This window comes from Lipotes vexillifer, unplaced genomic scaffold (genome assembly GCF_000442215.2).
Source record: "Lipotes vexillifer unplaced genomic scaffold, Lipotes_vexillifer_v1.1 scaffold1516, whole genome shotgun sequence".
Taxonomy (NCBI): Eukaryota; Metazoa; Chordata; class Mammalia; order Artiodactyla; family Lipotidae; genus Lipotes; species Lipotes vexillifer.
In genome coordinates this window covers 117,985-144,004 of record NW_006780501.1, presented here as the reverse complement: position 1 = coordinate 144,004, position 26,020 = coordinate 117,985, and the positions used below count along the sequence as shown (strand labels likewise).

General features: G+C 35.5%; 1 protein-coding gene across 2 annotated transcripts in view; it reads right to left on the bottom strand.

Moving 5' to 3' along the window:
• The window catches only part of ZNF280D (zinc finger protein 280D), a 94,455-nt gene that overhangs the window by 41,588 nt on the left and 26,847 nt on the right, over positions 1 to 26,020 (bottom strand). For both annotated transcript variants that reach the window (XM_007453688.1, XM_007453689.1), the window contains exons 9-15: positions 24,087 to 24,244; positions 23,154 to 23,254; positions 21,984 to 22,130; positions 10,586 to 10,720; positions 8,466 to 8,773; positions 7,860 to 8,000; positions 877 to 939 (exon numbers count right to left, since the gene is read on the bottom strand). In XM_007453688.1, the coding sequence (XP_007453750.1) occupies positions 877 to 939; positions 7,860 to 8,000; positions 8,466 to 8,773; positions 10,586 to 10,720; positions 21,984 to 22,130; positions 23,154 to 23,254; positions 24,087 to 24,244 (1,053 nt within the window). The remainder of the gene's footprint in view (positions 1 to 876; positions 940 to 7,859; positions 8,001 to 8,465; positions 8,774 to 10,585; positions 10,721 to 21,983; positions 22,131 to 23,153; positions 23,255 to 24,086; positions 24,245 to 26,020) is intronic.

The window sequence follows — 26,020 nt, the reverse complement described above, 5'->3', positions numbered from 1 at the left end:
ATACTAATTTCAAGAATTCCAGTGGTTTAAGAAATTTACTTCAAAACTGAAAAAGTGTTAGTCACTTTACTACATATTTTAGGTATCTTTTTTTAAATCAAATATTGTTGGACAGCCCTATTTTTGTTCTCATTTTACAGTGTAAATACATGAAGACTTCATCTTGACACCATTGGTCACACCTGAAACAAATTTAGCAAGAGAATATAGACTAATCAGGTACTTTGTAAAACACTCTGGCAGTTCCTCAAAGGCTTGAGGTTATATGGTTGCCATAAAACCCAGCAATTCTAATCCTAGATATATACTAAAGAAAAATGAAAAGACATGTCCAAACAAAAATGAGTACACAAATGTTCACAACAGCAATATTCATAACAGATTCAAAGTTAAAATAACCTAAATGGATAAACAAACTATCATATATACATACAGTGGAATATTACTCAGCAATAAGAAAAAGAAGCACTGATATATGCTATAATACGGATGAAACTTGAAAACATTATGCTAAATGGAAGACACAAATCACAAAGGATCACATATTTTATCATTCCATTTACATGAAATGTTCAGAATAAGCAAATCTAAATAGACAGAAAGTAGATTAGTGGTTGCTTAGGGCTGAAAGGAATTGGAAGGAAATGGAGATAACCACTAACGGGTACAGAGTGCCTTTTTAAAGTGATAAAAACGTACTAAAATTAACTGTGGTAACTGCACAATTCTGTGAATATACCAAAAACTATTAATTGTATAACTTAAATGTGTGAATTGCATGGTATATGAACTGTATCTCAATAAAAATGTTATATACAAAAGATTTAAGTCATATAATTTTTCAAGAGAAAAAAATTTAAAAGATCAACTAGTTACCTGAGATCTTCTGAATACTTCTTAAAGATACAAAACCTTTTACTTGGACGATTACTATGAAAGCTGGGAGAGACAAAACAGATTTTATTAATTTTACTATACAGTAAGTCATATTAATTTATTAGCTATATATCAAGTCTATACTTAAATCTCTAGTTTTGAATATTATGATATAAATACTATAATGTTCATCATCCCTGTTTCATTCAGCATTTTAGCTTACTTTCTAACTTATCTATTTATTTTCTAGTGAAATGTATTTCACTAAGCATATTCTTATACAATCAGCACCTCACCCTCACATAAAAAAAGGAAATACTCAAGAGTTTAAAAAAGTAAAGCACGTCAAATTATTTTCTTCAACTGTTAAGAGTTGAAAACAATTTAAAAGTTTTGCTAATAACATTTTTGCTATAATATGCATGGTTAGCAATAAGAATCATTTTAAAAATCCTTTACCAACTTAACATGTTTGTGTTGAGGAAGGGGAGTAGATTCCAAATTATCCTGGAAGTTAACAGTAGTTGAGCTAAATGCCACTGTTGGCATTTATAAAATGGATTTGTAAAATCAAACATTTAGAATTCTTTGTAATTACTAGTAGAGGATTTTTTTAAAAAAAACAAATTAAAGCAGAACTCTTGAGCTAAAACAATGCTTCCCCTAAGCACAGAACAGAAAACCCCTAACCAAGCTTTGTAGCCAATGCTGATAGCTTTTACACACCCTTTTAAATCTGATAAGGAAAGCTTTCCTATACTAGAAAACCAGGATCGGCTTAGCACAGTACTACTTAGCACAGATAAAAGTGGAGTCATAGACTAGTAACACGAGCATCATCTGGGAGCTTATTTAGAAATGCAAAGTCTTGTGACCCCCCACCCCCCGCCACATAGCTACTGAATTAATCTCTGGCAGAGGGGCCCAGGAATCTGTTTTAACAAACTTTTTCAGTAATTCTTATGCAAGCTAAAGTTTGAGGAGCAGCAACTTGCAATGATAGACCTAAAGTAGCCAACACACCAAATCAATTCTAAGTCTCAGATACAAGGCAACCATCACCAGCAGAGCATGTATGTATGGGAAAAGAAATACTCTGACCAGTTATAATCCCCAGAGAACATTCTCAGAAGATTTTTAATAGTTATTTCTTCAATCTGGGGATAACTACTAGTAAAGAGTTTATAAATTCAGCATAACATGACAAAAATAATTGAATGGTTTTTTTAGGAAGAAACCATCAAGAGGCTGGGAACCACTGCAATTATATGCAAAAATTTGTACACATAACTGTATTTCCTCAGAGTGTGTCCCAGATTTTATCTGATTCCCAAATAATGTGAACCAAGTAAATTTTTTTTTTAATGAGATTTAAAAGTAACTTTTAAAAGCTCTTTCTTCCTCCTCAACAGACTGTTTCGGTTTCTTTATTTGGTAAGAGGAGAGGAAAAAAATTACGTTTTAGGGTCTTTTGATGGCTTCCATTTCTGTCTATAACTTGCACCTTATTAAAATGTTGGTACTTTTAAATTTTTATTTGTCTGAACCCAGTTTTAATTTAGAGTTCCCTACCTATAAAAAAAGACTTATACTGTCATTTTATTTATATTTATTACACAAATTCCATTCTCCTAGTTTTGTGTATTATAGGAATGGAAAAGTGGATCTGTAGGTCACCAACAGAGGGAAAAAAAAACTACCTTTCTTCTTCCTATTAGACCTGTGTAAAGTTAATAACAATAGGGAAATAATCTAATAAAGGAAAAAAAGTTAAGATTTTTATTACGATACAGTAAAACATAACATTAAAATCTAGGTTTTGAAAACTCACCATCTACTTAGACTATACATACCTAATTATCAAAACTCATTAAGCTATTCTCTAAAAATTGATGAATTTTATTGTATATAAATTATACCTCAATAAGACTAGAGGCAAAAAAAACTCCCTCTGACCATCTTGCTTTGATACAAGTAAAAAGTTTACCTCTGAAAAAAATACAAAAGTATGCAACAATATTGACAGTATGCCTACTATTAAGACACCAAACTGGAGGTTGATGATACAATAAAGCAGGTTGTCTGCCTTAGAGTTCATGGTCCAGGGTTTGGGAGGGGGAAGGTTGTCAAAAAGCATCTGGCACAGAATAAATGCCTAATAAACATTTGCTAAACAAGTGAATATATATTCATTATCACAGGATAAACATCAACAGTGACACACACACAGTTTTGTGGTTGCATGAGGGAAAGCTGCAGGTAAATGGAGAAGTCAGCACAATTAGTAGCACATTTCAGTTACGAAGGTCCATATACTGACTTACTCCAGGCAAAGCAAAGAAAATAAGAGTTGAAGGCTCTTGGAAAAGTAGTTAGGAATTAGATATTAAAAGGTCTTATATTCTCCAGAAAATTTGAACTTCATCCTATTAATATTAGGAAGGTAAAGGATTTTAGGCCAAAAAATATCCTGACCAGATATTAGTAACAAAAGAAAGGAAGAAATGGAAAAGGGCCGAAGGGGTGGGTTGTGGACAGAAGACCATTTATGATGCCATCACAATAATCTTAATCTCCTAATGACTATTATTTAGTGCCAATAAATCTATATAAAAAATATAATGAACTAAAGCATATCCTATAAAAATTAATTCAGTAATCTGTCTTATTATTATATAGGAACAAATTGTTATACCAGCTTTCTTTTTCCTTGGAAAAATTTTAAATCATCCTTCAAAGCCTAAATGAAATGTCATTTATACAATACCTTCTCATTTCTTGTTTAAAGAATTCATCGTTACCTTCTCTGGGCTCTCACAGTCATTTGTTTATCACATTAAGCTAGGTAAATATATCTCTCCTACTAAATTGTGAAAATTAAAGGCAAGGACTTTACGATACTGAATAATGACAATTTAGAAATAATGCCTAAAATTACTTGAATATCTACTAAGTGCAAATCATTTTATTAAGCACTTTAAGTACATTTCCTCTAATAATCACAGTAACTTTATCTTCAAGAAAAGGAAAATGGGAATCAGCTAAGTAATTTGCCCAAAGTCACACACGTAATAAATAAATGGTGAAGCTTGGTTTCAAATCCAGATTTGTCAGATTCTTCACCACCAGCTTACCACACTTCTTAGCAAACAGTAAGCTCTGCTACCAAAAGAGATATTAGGTACTTATGGCTGTTACCTTAATTCTATTACATGTAGAGAAAAAAGCCTTCTTTCTTATACATAATGTTGAAGAATAATAGCAATATTACACAGTAATGCATTTTCATTTTTTCAGGTGACTTCTACTGCTACCTAAAAGCTATAAGCAAACAGGGTGCAATAATTTAAACCACCAAACCCAAATAATGCTACTTCTTAAAAAAATCACTTAAAAATTATATGTTTAATGATGCTCTTCTTTGTAAGAGTCTTATTCCAAAAATGCTCCAACTGCATAAGATTTTTTAGTATCCTCTTTTGAGATTTTATTTAGGCTTTCTTTTATAATCACAATAATGACTCTCACTTGCTGTTTGTAATGTGCTAGGTGACATGGTAAATACAAAGAGCCCCTTCTTCTCAAGGATATAATACAAACAAACATAACAAAAGGCAGAACAGATGACTGGCACACAACTCAAAGCAAGGAATGATCCCTGTGAGTGGTTGTGGTGATCAGACACTTCAAAGAAGGTAAAGTGAAAGGAAGGACAGGGGCATTCCAGGGACTAACAAAGAATAAGGAAAAGCCACTGTCAAAAATGAGTATGGGAGAAAGTTTATTCTGGAGAAGAGCAGTCTGAGACTGGAGGGGAAAAGACCAATTGAGAGTACAGAGGTAGTATGGGATAGGGATTTAAGGGACTTATCCTCTGGAGAAAATGAAGTTTCTGTACATATAAAACTCAAGCCTGTAACAAGAATTCACACTGGGAAGAAGTAGTGGTTGGGCCATTCAATGGGAGATACCTAAGGCAGTGAGTGAGGCAAGGGTACATATGAAGTAGAGAAAAAGGAAAAGTGATTTACCAAACCCTAAGAGTGGCAGTGGAAGCTTTCAGTTCCACATGAGGCTAACCATGAGTAAGATTGTGTGTCCTGACAATGAAGTGCAGGGTTGGGGCTCACTGGGAATTGGGATAAGGGTAGAAGGGAGTTGGGCTAACTGGGAATGTTTTAGAATAGAATGGATGTGGAGGTTTTATAGGACAATGAGAAGCCTATGATAAATGGGAGAGGGAAGAGTAGAACGACCCTTGGCTTAGGAAAACAAAAAATATTTTCCGATTTGATCCCCTATAAACTAAGGGCAGAATTAAGGCCACATTTGGGGAGCCATACATTTGTCAAAGAACAAGAGACATTCCACACAGAAGTACACTTGGGAAAGGATGGCCGGGGCCTGGTTTAGAGGAAATGGATTATAGGTGTAGTCCACTGTAGTAGGTGGGAGGCAGAGAGGCAGAATGCAGAAGGTGTTGTCTCAGGAAGCCATGATGCACAGTGGCAGATCAAGGGAACTTCACAAGCTTAAGATACTGGCAACAGTGAATTTTTCTCCAGCTGGTATTCCACATTCACACAAATGATGCCCTGAAAGAGTATTGGATGGTAGTAAAGTGAATTCTGGAAAGATGATAATGTTTGGTTTATTTAGGTTCTTTTTAGATGCCAATGAGTCAAAGGTAAAAACAAAACAAAACACGAAATAATTAGAAATACAGAGTTAGATCTCAGGAAAACTAAGGAATGAAACGGGAAGATTCAAAGTTGAAAGGTAAAAGCGACAGTGGTTACATTACGAAGGAAATGTAAGGAGGCGAGAAGAGCTGAAGGAGTAGGCAAAAAGGAAGAAGAAAAATAGTGGTAATGGTTAAACACAAGCTGAGGAGAACAGTTTCAAAAGTGAGTGACAACAATGACTCTAAAGAAGTCATAGAGTAGTAAGAGTGAAAAAAAGTGAATAAATACGGGGATCAGTACTTGACAGATAATCTTTAAAGGGGCAGTGTTAATTGGTAGGTGAGGATGATACTCAAAAGATAAAGAAATGAATCACGAATATGCTAGTAACAAATACTTTCTACAAATGTTCATGGTAATAAGAAGACAAGAGATAAGGAAAGTAGGGAGTAAGGACAAGTCTCCCTCATCTTAAAAAAAATACCTGAAATCATCTGTAAGCAGAAGGAACCTGGTAGCTAGAAGATGAAGTTACAAATTAACTGAATGAAGTTGTGGAAGAACTAGAGGAGATAAGGGGCAGGGTTAACTTTGGAGAAGTAGAACATGTTTGATTTCTGAGATTAATGCCTGGATAAATGTAACAGGAAAAAAAATTAAGGCTGAAAAGATTAATTAAAAGGATGACCTCCAACTGTGTATTTGTAGGCCATGTTAATAACTAAGGGAATCCGAAATAAAATCTTTAGAGTACCAAAAAATGTTTAATCAGATACTGTAGGTAAGAATAAAGAAGTATTTAAAAATAAAAAGAAAGGACCCAATTCAAGTTAAAGATCATGAGCCAGAGTTGATTGAATCAAGCACTATTTGGGGGTCTAGAATTGAGCATAAAGTTCAAAAGAAGATGGTCAAGTCTTTGGCCTTTATGCCAGGTAAGCATGACTAAATGTGTAAAGGATTCTAGAACAAAAACAAAGCAGCAATCAAAACAGATGACCCTGAGGGTGAGGATGACTACAGTTAGATAGGTGCTGCTGGACTGGAAAAAGAACTCAAAGCCCAGAAAGTCATTGGGAAATGGGAATTCAAAAGAAATGAACAGTATATATGACAAGATTAAAATAGTACTGTGGTAAGAAAGGGGGTACAAGTCTAAAAGTGATGTAAAGCACTGACACTAAAGAAGTCAAGTTACCATAATGTCAGGCTAGCCATCAAGGGGGTTAAAAAACTGTGAGTGAGGTGCCGGAGCCATCAAAAAACGTGGGAGAGTCCCTGAAAGGAGTACCTGATAATGACCAGAAAGTAACACAGAGGTCATGTTGTGATCTATAAGAAAATCACTTTTATTAATCATATTCTAACTTTTGAAAAAACGGAACCTCACTTTGAATAATCAACCTAACTGGCTTATATCTGAACAACTTTTGACTATTTTTTAAAATTTTATTTATTTTTTAAATGTTTTGTTCTCATAACGTCACTATTTTTTTCTTTCTTTTTTTTTTCGCCACGCCACGTGGCATGTGGGATCTTAGCTCCCTGACCAGGGATGGAACCCACACTCCCTGCACTGGAAGCGCAAAGTCTTAACCACTGGACTGCCAGGGAAGTCCCAATTTTTGACTATTTTTAAAAAAATAAAAATCCATCCTGAAGGATGCCCCAACTAATGAGATACAAATGAAGATAACATAGGCTATGAAGGCTCTCTCTGCAGAGAATACTCTAATTATCTAAGTTGAATGAATTAAAGAAAAATAATTCCAACAATGGCATCATGACTGAAATAGTCTCTCATTTCACTGAATGAATGCAAGGAGACATGGCTTGATGGATGGATGGACAGACAGATGCATTACAGAGAAAAAGAGAGAGAGAAGCAGACTCAATGAAGTTTCTAACATCACTGAAAACCCTGGAATCTCTCAAAGTGACTGCTTTGAAGAGAATAACACTCATGAGATTACACGTATTTGTTTCATAAATATACTTAAAACATTTACTTTTCTGTCTTTGGAAGTAACCATGTTTGAAAGTTCTATAGGAAAAAAAATTCCCATAAAAAAACTATTTTCCCTAACAAACCTATCCTAATTTCATTAGTCTAACTGTTCCTAAAATTCGAGTTTCCAGGAACTTCATGAATTACTATGCCGACAAATAGTGCCAGGAATCATCTTAGAAGTTTTCTTAGAAGAGAAAAACTGACTTCTAATAGGATAACTGTTTTCAAAAACAAACTTGCTGAACTGTAATTTTAATTGGCAATTATAGATGTTTAACTCATCTTACCTCATCATATGATTCACATAGGCTTTGCTACAGCTAGTGTTGTATCTGCAAAAACTACAGTGGACATATGTAGGAAAATGGTTTGCAAAATCTTTTATTTCAGAACAACACTCAATGCACTTGTGAACTCCCCGACGACACCTTATAGAGATATAAAGAAAATAATAAAAATATATTTTAAAACAAAAATAATAAGGGACCACCTTATTAATTTTCTGTTAATTAAAGCTAAGGTGTTTAAATTAACATCTTCAAACAGAGACTTATTATTTGAAAAATCTGCTATGGAACAGCAGCTAGAATAAGTATAAAAAATCTATTATCAGCTAATGTTTCTTACTGGAAAAAAGGGATTAATCAATTGGTTATATTAACCAAACAACACAAGATATAAGCACACATAAAACACAAGTGTAATAAATGAATATTATACAAAAACAGTAATTCAAGTACTGTTCAACTGTTGTAAAAAATATTTTTTATTATTTGCTTAGCCTTAAGTGACAGTGTATAAATGTACAAGAGAGTTGTGTAATAGGGTAAATTTATATTAAATAAAGTTTTTATACGTAAGATTAGTATTGTGTATCAAGAATAAAAGATTACCTTAAATTCCTCAATGCTGTATTGACTTTACTTTTTTTATTGCTACTAGCCAATGTGCTTTGTTTCTTTTGCATATTAGATATTTTTGATTTGTATTTAGATTTACTTCCATTAGGCTTACTTGCATTAGGTTTACTTGCAATGGATTTAGTTATATTAGGTTTACTGGTGTTAGATTTTGTGGGATTTTTAGCAGTTATATTTTTAGTCCTTGGAGGTGAGAGCTGAAGGGTAGAAGTGCTTGCACTAATGGTAGGTGTAGTTGAAGATCCTGATTGAAGAGGGCCAACTGAAGCTCGAATAGTAACCTACAAAAATGAAGATAATATTTGCTTTAGAAAATTAATCACTGCATTACTGTTAAAATATCACTGCATAACGAAAAGTTAAACATCAAGTTTTTGGAAAGGGCAATTATAAACTGTAACTGGTAAGTCTTCCATTTATTCTAAATGTTCATATCAATTAAATTAAACTTGATATTTACTCACTTGTAATCTTACATTTTTGTACTGATATCAGTTATATGTTAAGAGTTATTAATGGATAATTAGGAGTTAAAGCACATTATATGAATATTAAAAGAGCACATTCCATAGATATTTCTATGCTCTGATATAACGAAAAATTCACAAACACAGAGGTCAAAATTTAAATCTCAAAGCCTAGAAAGGACTGTGTTACCCTTCGACAACTATAAAACAAAGAGATCTACAGTAAATGTGACTTCTTTCCAGGGGCTCATTGGGCAGGATTTATGTTTACAAAGGTTATGTGAGGGGTTATATCAATTCACTATACTACATGGTGAGTTTAATAATACTTAGAATTTCCTTAAAGGAAGCTAATACAAGACTTAACATTTGGTATTAAGAAATTATATTTGCTGGTTGACAATGAAAAACACAACTGCTCCACCTTTCTCATTAATCATTTGACTATACACCCCCCCCCACAGCCTATGAGGAGGTACCATGAAAAACATGTGCTTTAGTATCATACAAAGGCATTGGACTAGGAATCAAAAGACCTGAGGTTAAAGCTAATACCACTCCTTTCTAGCCATGTGACCTTGAATCAGTAACATCCTCTCTAAGCTTCTTTATCTATAATAAGGGACAATACTTCCCTCGTCTACCTCACTGGCTTACTATATGGATTAAATAATAGAATATATGAACAAACATAACAAAAGCCTAATTCTAAGGTGCTATAAAAACATTTAGTATCATTATTATTATTATTATTATTATTAAGGGAAAATATGAGAGAGGACTGCACTGCTTACATTAGTGTTCTGCATGTCTAGTCCCAGCATGGAATGAATGGATTGCAGGGAAGGATGCTGGATAGCTTCTCTTGCTCTAGGTCTTCAGAGCATGGCTTTATATTGTTTTAGTTAATTCAAATAACAGACATACCCACATTCAAAGGTAAGAACCCAAAGCCAAATATAAATGTTTTGGGGATTATTTCACTTTGGATTATCCATGCCTCTGTTTCCCTCCACTGGAGCAAATATTCAAGAGCTGACTGTGTATAAAGAAGTCAGAAAAAACAGAGGTATATAAGGCAAAAAGGGAAAAGTAAATTACAATCATCAGTATGCAGTCAGACATGTGTTTGCTCACTTAAAACATAATGCTATCCAGCAGCAGAACTTGCTTCTCTGAGAGTAGACTCAGTAATAACAATTTCAATAAACATCTGAGAACCTACAGCATTCAAGGCACTATACCAGATGCTGAGGACACAAAGATAAATAAAACATGATTCCTGATCTCAAGCATCTTACAGTTTAACAGATAAAAATGACATATACACTGCCAACTAGAATAGCTCCAAAATAGCCTATGTAACATTGACATAACCCATTAACTCTGGAACAGTTAATCTAGGTATACTTTTTACAAAGGAATACCACTCTAGAGTTGGACACACTACTGACCAAAAAGCAATGGCTAGAAGTTTTATTCCTAAACATAGGAATGGTAAAACCTAAAATTAAAGTCTTAATTAAATCAGAAATCATTTTTAAAGTATTCTATTCAATAAATAAAACCAGGCAGGAGTTGTCTATTATCATACAAAATGTTAAAATACAGCATATTTGAACTCACTTTTGTTCCTGGAGGCAATCCTTCTAGTTGTTTAGGTTTTATAAATGTCCGATGATGCTGAGTCTTGTGATCCATTTTCTCTTTGCATGTTAAAAACTGTAGTCTGCATTTTGTACAACGATGTATTCCTTTTTTCTGTTTAGAAAACAGAAAAAGTGAAGAAAAATAATTTCTACAACCACAAATATTGTGTCCTGGAACTGCTCTGATTTAATTTTAATGATACTAATTTTAAAACTAGTATTTTACATCTCTTAACATATATAATAGCAAAATATTGTTTTATTTTTTAAAACATTCTTTGCATTAGTATTTAGGTTTCAAAAATGTCTATTACTATCCAGAAATTGAACATGAAAGTTGCATCAATAGATTCTAATGAAAGTTCTCTCAATAGTGCTATGAAAGCTCTTTTTTTTTTTTTTGCGGTACGCGGGCCTCTCACTGCCGTGGCCTCTCCCGCCCCGGAGCACAGGCTCCAGACGCGCAGGCTCAGCGGCCATGGCTCACGGGCCCAGCCACTCCGCGACACGTGGGATCCTCCAGGACCAGGGCACAAACCCGCGTCCCCCGCATCCACAGGCGGACTCTCAACCACTGCGCCACCAGGCATGAAAGCTCTATTAATTATAATTTTAAAGTACTTAGACACATGATACTGTGAAAATGAACTATACTACATTTTTATCCTATAAAAGAGTAAATTCTTTTTAATTTTTGCTATTTCTAGCTGGTTGACAAGTTGGAAAAATAAATTCAAATAGCCAACCACAGATTTCAAAGAAAGTTGTTATAGCAATGGTTGTATAAAGCAGTGTTGTCTAATAAAACTTTCTTCAATGATGAAAATGTTCTAGAGCTACACTACCCAATGCAGTATCAACTAGACATATGTGGTTAATGAGCACCTGAAATGTGCCAAGTGCAACTGAGCAAACAAATTTTAAATTTTATTTAATTTTAATTAATTTAAGGTTAAATAGCCACATACAGCTAGTGGCTACAACATTGCACAGTGTGGATATGGAAGCATAAATAAAAACAACTATTCCCAATCCACTTACTGGCTGAGACGCCTTGACTAAGTCCCTCCTCAAACTTAATCATGTTATTATTCCACAGATGGGAAACAGGACCCAAGAAAAATCCAAATCACTTTCCCATAGCTATTCAGTGACAACTGCCAGACGCCTAATCCAGTGTTCTTTCTACTACACAATATCAACTACAATATTGATATTTATGCTCTCATTAAGTTAAAAATTATATATGTATATATAAACATATATATAAACTAAAACAACATATAAATACAAAAGAATGTTTTCCCTAAAGCTACCATCTGCCAGATACATCACTATTTCCATTTAAATACAATCAATCATTTATAAAATTCGAACAGATAATACATTGGGAAGTACCTAGCACAGTACTGGCACACAGCAGGCGTTTCATAAATAAAAGTTCTTTACAAAATTCAAAGCAATATATAAACATAATATGTTTGTATTGTATTTTAGGTGCATCTTAAGACTATTTATAAGTATGATGCATTCTTGGAGGTACAGGCAACTTAAATTCACTCATATTTGCTCAAAGAAGAGGAAGAAAAAGAGAAAACATGGGCAAGAAACAGATACCAAGTCAAGAGGACAGAAAAAAAGTTCTCCAGAATCCAGTACCCAGAAATCTTTTCTCTATCTATAATCCCTCCCGAGGTTACCTTTTCATTTCACGGCTTTAAGTATCATCTAACTTGATAAGTATCATCATCTTGATATCACTACTTGATGTCTAATATGCATCTCAAACCAACATGGACAAAACTGAATTCTGGATTTCTTCCCTACCTCCCTGCCCCCCAAAATATGTTCTTTCCTCAGTCTTCACCATATGACAGTATATGAAAATTCCACTCTTGCAGCTGCTTAGGACAAAAAACTTGGTCACTCTCTCTCACACCCCATATCCAACCCATTAATAAAAGGTGTCAGCTCTACCTTCAAAAACTGTCATAATATTTCCACTTACTACCTTCAACCACTGCTACAATACTTGTCCAAGACACTCAACTTGACTAATAATAACCTATGTTCTCCCTTTCATGTTCTTTCTTCCCTATGGTCTATTCTACTCACAGCTGCCAATGATCTTAAAACATGGCAGATCTTTCACATGCCTAAAATGCTGATGGTTTTCCAAAGTCATGATTCTGGTTTACAAGGCTCTATATGAATTGGTCTGCATTCTATTGCTACAACCTTATTTGCTACTACTTTTCCTCTTATTACTTTACTCTGCTCCAGCCACAACTGGCCTCTGTGATGTTCTTTGAGTGCTCCAGGTACACACTCACTTCACTCCCGATATAATGTTACTTCTCCCAGATTTCCTCACAGCTTACTCCTTTATTTCCTTCAGAGAGGCCCGTTTTTGGCCACTATATATACAAGACAAGGCCACTACATATACATGACATTGCTCTAATAATGTCATCTCAATTACAAGTTTTTGCTCAGCTATAATTTTCCAGTCTTTTGTAAATAATCATACAAATTGTAAATTTCTTGAAGGATGCATGATGATCCTTCTTATTGATAGATTTTCCCCTCTTATCTGCTGGCTGTCTACCTCATAGGTGCTCCAAATACACAAAAAAGAAAACTGGACAGGCATGGCAAGTGAAGACATAAAACTCAGGGTATAAAAACTGATTAAAAATCACATAGCCAGGGAGGAGCTTCAAGATGGCGGACGAGTAACAGGTGGAGATCACCTTCCTCCCCACGAATACAACAGAAATACATCTACATGTGGAACAACTCCTACAGAACACCTACTGAATGCTGGCAGAAGACCTCAGACCTCCAAAAAGGCAAGAAACTCCCCACGTACCTGGGTAGGGCAAAAGAAAAAAGAAAAAACACAGAAAAAAGAATAGGGACAGGACCTGCACCAGTGGGAGGGAGCTATGAAGGAGGAAAGGTTTCCACACACTAGGAAGCCCCTTTGCAGGCAGAGACTGTGGGTGGAGGAGGCGGGGTAAGCTTCGGAGCCACAGAGGAGAGTGCAGTAATGGGGGTGCGGAGGGCAAAGTGGAAAGATTCCCCCCCAGAGGATCGGTGCCGACCAGCACTCACCAGCCCGAGAGGCTTGTCTGCTCACCCGCCGGGACGGGCGAGGGCTGGGAGCTGAGGCTCCGGCTTCAGTTGGATCCCAGGGAGAGGACAGGGGTTGGCTGCGTGAACATAGCCTGAAGGGGCTAGTGCGTCACAGCCAGCCGGGAGGGAGTTCGGAAAAAAGTCTGGACCTGCCTAAGAGGCAAGAGACATTTTCTTGCCCCTTTGTTTCCTGGTGCGCCAGGAGAGGGGATTAAGAGTGCCGCTTAAAGGAGCTCCAAAGAAGGGCGCAAGCAGTGGCTATCAGCGTGGACCCCAGAGACGGGCATGAGACGCTAAGGCTGCTGCTGCCACCACCAAGAAGCCTGTGTGTAAACACAGGTCACTCTCCACACCTCCCCTCCTGGGAGCCTGTGCAGACCGACACTGCCAGGGTCCCATGATCCAGAGACAACTTCCCCGGGAGAATGCACGGCCTCAGGCTGGTGCAACGTCACACTGGCCTCTACTGCCGCAGGCCCGCCCCGAATTTCCCGAACTCCGTAACCCTCCCTCGCCCCGGCCTGAGTGAGCCAGAGCCCCCGAATCAGCTGCTCCTTTAACCCTGTCCTGTCTGAGCGAAGAACACATGCCCACAGGCGACCTACACGCAGAGGCGAGGCCAAATCCAAAGCTGAAGCCCAGCAGCTGTGCAAACGAAGAAGAGAAAGGGAAATCTCACCCAGCAGCCTCAGGAGCAGCAGATTAAATCTCCACAATCAACTTGATGTACCCTGCATCTGTGGAATACCTGAATAGACAAGGAATCATCCCAAATTGAGGAGGTGGACTTCGGGAGCAACGATACATTTTTTTCCCTTTTTCTCTTTTTGTGAGTCTGTATGTATATGCTTCTGTGTGTGATTTTGTCTATATAGCTTTGCTTTAACCATTTGTCCTAGGGTTCTCTCTATGTTTTTTTGTTTTGTTTTTGTTTTTGAGTATAATTTTCAGTGCTTGTTATTGGTGGATTTGTTTTTTGGTTTGGTTCTCTTCTTTCTTCCTTTCTTTTTAAATTACTTTCAAAAATTTTTTAAATTATTTTTTGCTTTTATTTTAATAACTTTTTAATTTTATTTTATCTTTTTCTTTTTTTCTTTCCTTTTTTCTCCCTTTTATTCTGAGCCATATGGATGACAGGCTCTTGGTGCTCCAGCCAGGTGTCAGGGCTGTGCCTCTGAGCAGGGGAGAGCCAAGGTCCAACAGAGACCTCCCAGCTCCACGTAATATCAAAAGGCGAATATCTGCCAGAGATCTCCAACTCAATGCCAAGACCCAGCTCCACTCAACGACCAGCAAGCTACAGTGCTGGACACCATACTGCCAAACTAGCAAGACAGGAACACAGCCCCACCCAGTAGCAAAGAGGCTGCCTAAAATCATAATAAGGTCACAGACACCCCAAAACACACCACCAGATGTGGACCTGCCCACCAGAAAGACAAGATCCAGCCTCATCCACCAGAACACAGGCACTAGTCCCCTCCACCAGGAAGCCTACACAACCCACTGAACCAACCTTAGCCTCTAGGGGCAAACAACAAAAACAACGGGAACTATGAACCTGCAGCCTGTGAAAAGGAGACCCAAAACACAGTAAGTTAAGCAAAATGAGAAGACAAAGAAACACACAGCACATGAAAGAGCAAGGTAAAAATCCACCAGACCTAACAAATGAAGAGGAAATAGGCAGTCTACCTGAAAAAGAATTCAGAATAATGATAGTAAAGGTGATCCAAAATCTTGGAAATAGAATGCAGAAAATACAAAAAACGTTTAACATGGACCTAGGAGAACTAAAGAGCAAACAAAAAACCATGAACACCACAATAAATGAAATTAAAAATTCTCTAGAATGGATCAATAGCAGAATAACTGAGGCACAAGAAAGGATAAATGACCTGGAATATAAAATAGTGGAAATAACTACTGCAGAGCAGAATAAAGAAAAAAGAATGAAAAGAACTGAGGACAGTCTCAGAGACCTCTGGGACAATATTAAATGCACCAACATTCGAATTATAGGGGTTCCAGTAAAAGAAGAGAAAAAGAAAGGGACTGAGAAAATATTTGAAGAGATTATACTTGAAAACTTCCCTAATATGGGTAAGGAAATAGTTAATCAAGTCCAGGAAGCACAGAGAGTCCCATACAGGGTAAATCCAAGGAGAAACATGCCAAGACACATATTAATCAAACTGACAAAAATTAAATACAAAGAAAAAATATTAAAAGCAGCAAAGGAAACACAACAAATAACATACAAGGGAATCCCAATAAGGTTAACAGATAATCTTTCAGCAGAAATTCTGCAAGGCAGAAGGGAGTGGCAGGACATATTTAAACTGATGAAAGGGAAAAGCCTAAAACCAAGATTACTCTATCCAGCAAGGATCTCATTCAGATTTGACAGAGAAACTGAAACCTTTACAGACAAGTAAAAGCTAAGAGAATTCAGCACAACCGAACCAGCTTTACAACAAATGCTAAAGGAACTTCTCTAAGCAAGAGAAACACAAGAAGAAACACAAGAGAAGGAAAAGACCTACAATAACGAACACAAAACAATTAAGAAAATGGGAACAGAAACATACATATCAATAATTACCTTAAATGTAAATGGACAAAATGCTCCCACCAAAAGACACAGATTGGCTGAATGGATACAAAAACAAGACCTGTATATAGGCTGTCTACAAGAGACCCACCTGAGACCTAGGGACACATACAGACTGAAAGTGAGAGGACGGAAAAAGATATTCCATGCAAATGGAAATCAAAAGAAAGCTGGAGTAGCAATTCTCATATCAGACAAAATAGACTTTAAAACAAGGACTATTACAAGAGACAAAGAAGGACACTACATAATGATCAAGGGATCAATCCAAGAAGATATAACAATTGTAAATATTTATGCACCCAACACAGAAGCACCGCAATACATAAGGCAAATGCTAACAGCCATAAGAGGGGAAATCGACAGTAACACAATCATAGTAGGGGACTTTAATACCCCAGTTTCACCAATGTACAGATCATCCAAAATGAAAATAAGGAAACAGAGCTTTAAATGATACATTAAACAAGATGGACTTCATTGATATTTATAGGACATTCCATTCAAAAACAATAGAATACACTTTCTTCTCAAGCGCTCATGGAACATTCTCCAGGATGGATCATATCTTGGGTCACAAGTCAAGCCTTGGTAAATTTAAGAAAATTGAAATTGTGTCAAGTATCTTATCTGACCACAACGCTATGAGACTAGGTATCAATTACAGGAAAAAATCTGTAAGAAATACAAACACATGGATGCTAAACAATACACTACTTAATAACCAAGAAGTCAGTGAAGAAACCAAAGAGGAAATCAAACAATATGTAGAAACAAATGACAAACACGATGACCCAAAATCTATAGGATGCAGCAAAATCAGTTCTAAAAGGGAAGTTGATAGCAGTACAATCTTACCTTAAGAAACAAGAAACTCTCAAATAAACAACCCAACCTTACACCTAAAGCAATTAGAGAAAGAAGAACAAAAAACCCCCAAAGTTAGCAGAAGGAAAGAAATCATAAACATCAGATCAGAAATAAATGAAAAAGAAATGAAGGAAACTATAGCAAAGATCAATAAAAGTAAAAGCTGGTTCTTTGAGAAGATAAACAAAATTGATAAACCATTACCAGACTCATCAAGAAAAAAAGAGAGAAGACTCAAATCAACAGAACTAAAAATGAAAGAGAGGAAGTAACAACTGACACTGCAGAAATACAAAGGATCATGAGAGATTACTACAAGCAACTTTTTGACAATAAAATGGACAATCTGGAAAAAATGGACAAATTCTTAGAAATGCACAACCTTCTGAGATTGAACCAGGAAGGAAAAGAAAATATGAACAGACCAATCACAAGCACTGAAATTGAAACTGTGATTAAAAATCTTCCAACAAACAAAAGCCCAGGACCAGATGGTTTCACAGGCAAATTCTATCAAACATTTAGAGACGAGCTAACACCTATCCTTCTCAAACTCTTCCAAAATACAGCAGAGGGAGAAACTCTCCCCAACTCATCCTACGAGGCCACCATCACCTTGATACCAAAACCAGACAAAGATGTCACAAAAAAAGAAAACTACAGACCAATATCACTGATGAACATACATGCAAAAATCCTCAACAGAATATTAGCAAACAGAATCCAACAGCACATTAAAAGGATCACACACCATGATCAAGTGGGGTTTATCCCAGGAATGCAAGGATTCTTCAATATACGCAAATCAATCAATGTGATATACCATATTAACAAATTAAAAGAGGAAAACCACATGATCATCTCAATAGATGCAGAGAAAGCTTTTGACAAAATTCAACACCAATTTATGATAAAAACCCCTGCAGAAAGTAGGCATAGAGGGAACTTTCCTCAACATAATAAAGGCCATATATGACAAACCCACAGCCAACCTCGTGCTCAATGGTGAAAAACTGAAACCATTTCTACGAAGATCAGGAACAAGACAAGGTTGCCCACTCTCACCACTAGTATTCAACATAGTTTTGGAAGTCTTAGCCACAGTAATCAGAGAAGAAAAAGAAATAAAAGGAATCCAAATCGGAAAAGAAGAAGTAAAGCTGTCACTGTTTGCAGATGACATGACACTATACATAGAGAATCGTAAACATGCCACCAGAAAACTACTAGAGCTAATCAATGAATATGGTAAAGTAACAGGATACAAAATTAATGCACAGAAGTCTCTTGCATTCTTATACACTAATGATGAAAAATCTGAAAATGAAATTAAGAAAACACTCCCATTTACCACTGCAACAAAAAGAATAAAATATCTAGGAATAAACCTACCTAGGGAGACAAAAGACCTGTATGCAGAAAATTATAAGACAATGTTGAAAGAAATTAACGATGATACCAACAGATGGAGAGATATACCATGTTCTTGGATTGAAAGCATCAATATTGTGAAAATGACTATACTGCCCAAAGCAATGTACAGATTCAATGCAATCCATATCAAATTACCAATGGCATTTTTTATGGAACAAAAGACCCCGAATAGCCAAAGCAATCTTGAGAACAAAAAACAGAGCTGGAGGAATCAGGCGCCCAGACTTCAGACTATACTACAAAGCTACAGTAATCAAGACAGTACGGTACTGGCACAAAAACAGAAATACATATCAATGGAACAGGATAGAAAGCCCAGAGATAAACCCACACACCTATGCTCACCTTATCTTTGATAAAGGAGGCAAGAATATACAATGGAGAAAAGACAGCCGCTTCAATAAGTGGTGCTGGAAAACTGGACAGCTACATGTAAAAGAATGAAATTAGAACACTCCCTAATACCATACACAAAAATAAACTCAAAATGGATTAAAGACCTAAATGCAATGCCAGACACTATCAAACTCTTAGAGGAAAACATAAGCAGAACACTCTATGACATCAATCACAGCAAGATCCTTTTTGACACACCTCCTAGAGAAATGGAAATAAAAACAAAAATAAACAAGTGTGACCTAATGAAACATAAAAGCTTTGCAACTTATTCCAAAGGCAGAGGAAACCATAAAGAAGATGAAAAGACAACCCTCAGAATGGGAGAAAATATTTGCAAAAGAAGCAACTGACAAAGGATTAATCTCCAAAATGTACAAGCATCTCATGCAGCTCAATATCAAAAAAAGAAACAACCCAATCCAAAAATGGGCAGAAGACCTAAAGAGACATTTCTCCAAAGATGATATACAGATTGCCAACAAACACATGAAAGGATGCTCAACATCATTAATCATTAGAGAAATGCAAATCAAAACTACAATGAGATATCACCTCACACCAGTCAGAATGGCCATCATCAAAAAATCTACAAACAATAAATGCTGGAGAGGGTGTGGAGAAAAGGGAACCCTCTTGCACTGTTGGTGGGAATGTAAATTGATACAGCCACTATGGAGAACAGTATGGAGGTTCCTTAAAAAACTAAAAATAGAACTACCGTATGACCCAGCAATCCCACTACTGGGCATATACCCTGAGAAAACCATAATTCAAAAAGAGTCATGTACCACAATGTTCACTGCAGCTCTATTTACAATAGCCAGGACATGGAATCAACCTAAGTGTCCATCGACAGATGAATGGATAAAGAAGATGTGGCACATATATACAATGGAATGTTACTCAGCAATAAAAATAAAGAAAATTGAGTTATTTGTAGTGAGGTGGATGGACCTAGAGTCTGTCATACAGAGTGAAGTCAGAAAGAGAAAAACAAATACCGTATGCTAACACATATATATGAAATCTAAAAGAAAAAAAAAAAAAATGGTCATGAAGAACCTAAGGGCAAGACGGGAATAACTACTTAGACCTACTAGAGAATGGACTTGAGGACATGGGGAGGAGGAAGGGTAAGCTGGGACAAAGTGAGAGAGTAGTAGCGTATATATGGACATATATACACTACCAAATGTAAAATAGATAGCTAGTGGGAAGCAGCCACATAGCACAGGGAGATCAGCTCAGTGCTTTGTGACCACCTAGAGGGGTGGGATAGGGAGGGTGGGAGGGAGATGCAAGAGGGAGGGGATATGGGGATATATGTATACGTATAGCTGATTCACTTTGTTATAAAGCAGAAACTAACACACCATTGTAAAGCAATTACACTCCAATAAAAACGTTAAAAAAAAATCATATAGCCCATACAGTTGGCCCACACATCTCCTTCATAATTATCATTCTTCCTACATCTATATCTCACTCTGGAGCTTAATATAGCATATGGGGAAAATGATGTTAAATCCCCATAATGAAATAAAACTACTGTTTTTTACTTTATTCTCCCTTTGAAAATTAAAAGCCAAAGAAGAAATATAGAGTATCACGAATAGTGTTTCTCAAACTCTGTTCCTCAAGAAATGTTAATAGGTATTGAGCAAATAAAGGGTTCAATAGCCAAATAAGTCTGGGGAATACATATAATATCCTTACTTAGAGATTTACAATGTTCATTAGCATATTAAAATTTCTGAGGAATCCTGTTGTGAAAAAGAAACAACGATTTAATTTTGTAAATCTAGGCCTTTACCAAATTCATTTACCAGTAGCAATTGGTGGTGGCGGCGGGGGGGACATGTATTAACAACTGATGGAACATTGCCGGGGAAACCCAGAATCGAAATATCTTGCCACAACTCCTCAAGGATAGGTAGCAACCCAGTCACAACATAGGTGATCCCAAATTTATTTGGAAATTCTACTTTTATGATCGTTCCCAATGAAGAACCACAAGCCGATTTCATGATTATCTAATGACTAGAATGGAAAGCAAAGTGAGCACCAATGCTGAATAAACTGACATGCCAGTTTAATCAATAACAAGAAAATGTAATGAGCTAATTAGTGAGGTGGCAAAACTTGATTACATGATCATACTGAATAAATCTACTGACTTCTGGTTTGGGCAAAGGCGCTGTTATTATTCTTTCAAGCACTTAAGGACAGGATCAGTGTTGCATTAAACTTTTCAGCCCAAACAAAGGATGACTTAACTGCTTCAGGAAAAGAACCAGTAAGTATAACATCAGAGTTCAAGAGATGGGTATAAGCACTAATACTGGGTCCCAAAAATTACATAGCAGGACTAAATACAGTTCTTTGCCAGAGTTCATATATCAAGCAGTAAGTGTCACTACTGTTTCCTCTATCCCTGGCAGCTATAAAAGACCACTCCTGGTCAATGACGCCAACAGGTCTTATAATATGGGAGCTAAAAGTGGGAATAACGTTTGAAGAGAAAGAGGAAAACACGATTATGAGTCATCAATCTTCTTTATCAGTTCAAACTCATCTTTTCCCCTGCTCCTGATAATTACCTTTCCCAGAAGGTTTTTTAGCCTCGAAATATCCAATCTTTTGGATATTCTTCCACTCATCTTCTCTTTTTTCCTTCAATCCAAGGTTTCCTATTTCTAGCTATCTTTCAGAATTTTCATGTAGGAACCACATCATCACCAGAAAGGAAGCAAGGAAAAGAAGTGGAAGTTTCACAGGTAATTCAGTATAAATTGCAAATTAATCGTGTCATTTGGAACAATGCTGCTTCCCTTGCAGAACAAATCTAACCAATGTTCTAAGTCATAATCTATCTTTTCTCTAAAACAACATTAAAGGAATAAAAACTGGCAAATCTCACCTGATGCTTCATGTAATGATGCATATAGGGTGTTGCAATTTTAATAACTTTGAGGCAAAACGGACATAGCAAGTTCTTAGTGTTTTCATGGGATGTTCTAAAATGAGTTTCTACATCAGAAAATGATGATGATCTATAATTGCAAACCTACAAAAAAAAGAGATTTAGTTTAACTTGAAAACTTATAATGATATCCAATTTCAAAGTAAGAATGGTAGGTCACTTGTTCAGAAGAATACTTTGTACTATTAATTCAGCTCTGATGCCTACACAACCAAGAATTCCATTAATGCAAACATCAAGAGATAATCTTTGAGACAGAAGAGTCATTACCTTTCAAAGCTTAAGGATACTTCCCAAAATATAACTAGATTCCCTTATTTTTATCAGATATTTTTATCTGTCACCCCCAATCCTGACTTGAGTTTTCAAACTCTGACACCTCTGGTACTATAAAGTTCTTCTGTTATATAAAATAGCATCTTCCTTTAGATTATAAATGGCCTCCAGGCTATGGAAGTGACAATTTATTTTTATCTTACTTTCTCATTCCTCCAAATTCTGGAAAAATACTAGTCCCAAAGCATTTGGTAGGGTTCTCTGAAGTAAAAGCATTTTATATTTCCCTTGTATGCCTACATTCTTCCCTACAGGGTAAGATAAGTTCATGTTTGTCTTTCTGCCACAGGGCTTTTCTTTGTCTAGTACAGGAGTGGGCAAACAATGGCCTATGGGCCAATTCCAACTGTCTGCTGACCCTACATAACAATGTATGAGTTATGCCAAGGGACTTCCTACTAATAAATTATTTACAGAAGATACTTTAATTTTAGCAAACAATTTTATCGAAATGTTTAGAAAAATAAAATATATTTCATGACATGAAAATTATATGAAATTCAAATTTCAGTGTCCATAAATAAAGTTATACTGAAACACAGTCATACCCATTCATTCACTTATTGTCTATGGCTGCCTGTGTGCTACAATGGCAGAGTTGATTAGTTGCAGCGGAGACCTATGATCCTCAAAGCCTGAATACTTATTATCTTGCCCTTTATATAAAAAATTTGCTGATGCCTGGCCTAATAGTTTTAAATCTTGTAACCAAAACAAGAGGTAACAAACAAACCAAACAAACACGATGTATACAATAAAATATGTGTATACCTGGCAAATATATGGCATTTCACCAGGTTTATGATTGTCCTTCATATGTTGTAAAAGAATATGCTCTGTTTCAAATGATAATTCACATATTTTGCAAATGGCTGAAAGTGGGGGAAAAAAGACATTATACCATTTTAAGATACATATATACACATAAGTATTCAATCATTATGTTGTACACCTGAAACTAATACAATGTTATATGTCAATTACACTTCAATTTTCTTAAAAAGTATCCTATCGAGGCAAATTAACAAAATCAGATATATACATATATAATTCATTTTGTACATCTATATCAACAACAACAATAATAATAGTAGTCGTACTGGTGGTGGTGGTAGTGGTGAACAGTTCCATAGTTGTTAACTGTGTGCCATGCACGGTTCTAAGGACTTTACTTACATTAACTCACTCAGTTCCCATCAAAACATTATGAAGCACGTATTTTTATTATCCCCATTATTCAAATATTAAGTGACCTGTCTGAGATCACATTAAGATCACATATTAAGAGGCAGAGCTTGGATGTGACCCCAAGCTGTCTTGCTCCAAAATCTGTGATTTTAACTACCATTGTATTTACTTTTCTTATTCAAGTTTAAAAGAAGGGCACTGATTTCATATTTGAAAACTATTATCTGAGGCTTCTAATTTAGTCCCCCACATGTAATGCACAGGTTATTTACCATAGTGAATTATTTACAAGAGGGACTTTAATTTCAGTAACTAATTTTATTTAAAAGTTTATATAAGTTAAAAATTAACTTTTTCAACTTTACTCTCAAATTTCAACTTTACTCTCAAATTTCAAAGTCATCTTCTTATTCTTATTTTTCTAACACACTTGTTCAGAGTTCAGTAACAAACTTTTCTCAGAGTTTACATTGTTAAAATCAAAATACTCAATACTTAAATGAAATTGTAACTTACTAGAAAATTCATGGGGTGTGTGTGTACTTTCAATGTGACACTGCAGTTGAAATGGTGTGGGAAACTGACGGTAGCAGTGCTGGCAGGTGGTGTGGTTTTCCCAGCTTTCACTGCTCTGCTTCTCAAGTTCCAAATGATGTTTCATGTGGTTCATAAACCTATAAATGATTGTCAACAGGTGCAAAAATTCAGATTTAAAAACAAAAATCTCACAAATAAGTACTTGAATCTAAATCTTAAAATTAGAGATATGATTACTGAAAATAAAATCTCAAAAGTCTTAAAGTCCTCTAGAAAATTGTGCACTCTAAATAATCACTTTTATTAAGTAACTAAGTAAACATCTTTTCATCCTTGTTTTAAAATAGTTATTATGAATTTGAAATATCACTAATTTGCTCTCTTGATCATTTCAGATTATTAAAATTTTTTAAAGATAAAACAGCAGGTTTCTTCTCCATACAAGAAATACTACTTACATTTTTAAATAAAATACTGAAAGGAAGGAAACGCTACCACCAAAAGCAGCTACAGAGTCATGAGAGAAATCTCTTAAGCTATGAAGATATACATTAAATTCTAGCTGCTTAAAAGACAAATTACTGGTATTTTTACTTGTGTCTTGGTTTCTAAATGCATGTAATAGCAATTTTAATGCCTACAATTACAAGAACCTTTTGTCTTATTTAATGATACTGGTTTACTGTTAGCAAAGACTGTTCATTTTAACTTGCAGACTGTGCCCTTTGTAGGCAACGTCCATTTTTCAGTTTTACATTCTGCTATTTCAGCTTCCCTAAAAAGGCTTCTTATGAGCAGGAACTATGACCTTCAACAACAGAGAGTGCAATATAAATGGGAATGCCTATTTAAAAGAGCTTACTGAAGCTTTTTGCTGAATTTGAAAGTAAAGTTATTCAATCAAAATAACAATTTTTAGATGGGGTCAACTATTAACAATTACTCACTTTGAGTCACTACAGGAAATAATGTTGAAATTAAGTGATAATATCATCAATCTGGATAGCAATCATCATAAAGGTTATAACATTTATTTTTTTTCACACCTCACACAACGCTACTCTTTAGTACAGGTTATGGTACACTTTGAAATATCTTTTAGACTTCCTTTGGTTTTTACACCAGCTCTACAAACACCTATAGGAAATCCTAGTCTTGGCTAAATATTTAGGTATAGAGAAAATGTCATGAGCCATTAAACACTCAGCTTATGACTTTCAGCAATTAAAATGTATCTAAATAAAATAATTTCTTAACTAGCAAGCTTTCTCTCAATTATTATATGGGCCCCCATCAGGAGCTCATACTACTTAAACCAACAGATGGAAATGAGGGAAACAAAAAAAGCAAACATCTTGCAAGGATATTCACAGAATAAAATAAACCTGTTTTGGGTGACACTCAATGTAGGGGAAAAAAACACCATACGTTGACAGGGCAGAGAACAGAAATCTACAGCTATCAGCTTCTTACCATTCTCTACAAATATCAATTTACCCTCCCAGTTTTTACTATCAAGGTAAAATATTACCTAACATATTGAACTTCTTTGGTTATAAATTGTTTTCTATTAAGGTTACATTTACTAAACAATAAGTATTTCAAAAAACGCTCAATTCCTGGATGTTACCATGTGCTGCTTGCTTAAAATTTCTAGATATTAGGACACTCTAGAAATATGTAACTAGTATTCTGAAACAATAACAAAAAAAGAAAATTTTTACTTTCATATGTTTAATATTAATGTGTTAATCTCAAAGGAAAATAAAAACTACTGCTGAAATAAATTCTAATATCATATATATATATATAACATTTAAGAATAACAAAGAACTAAGCAGGGGAGCCGTATTTCTATGCACTTTACTAACATGATTTTTCTGGTGTATTTTACTATTAAAATGGTAAAAATA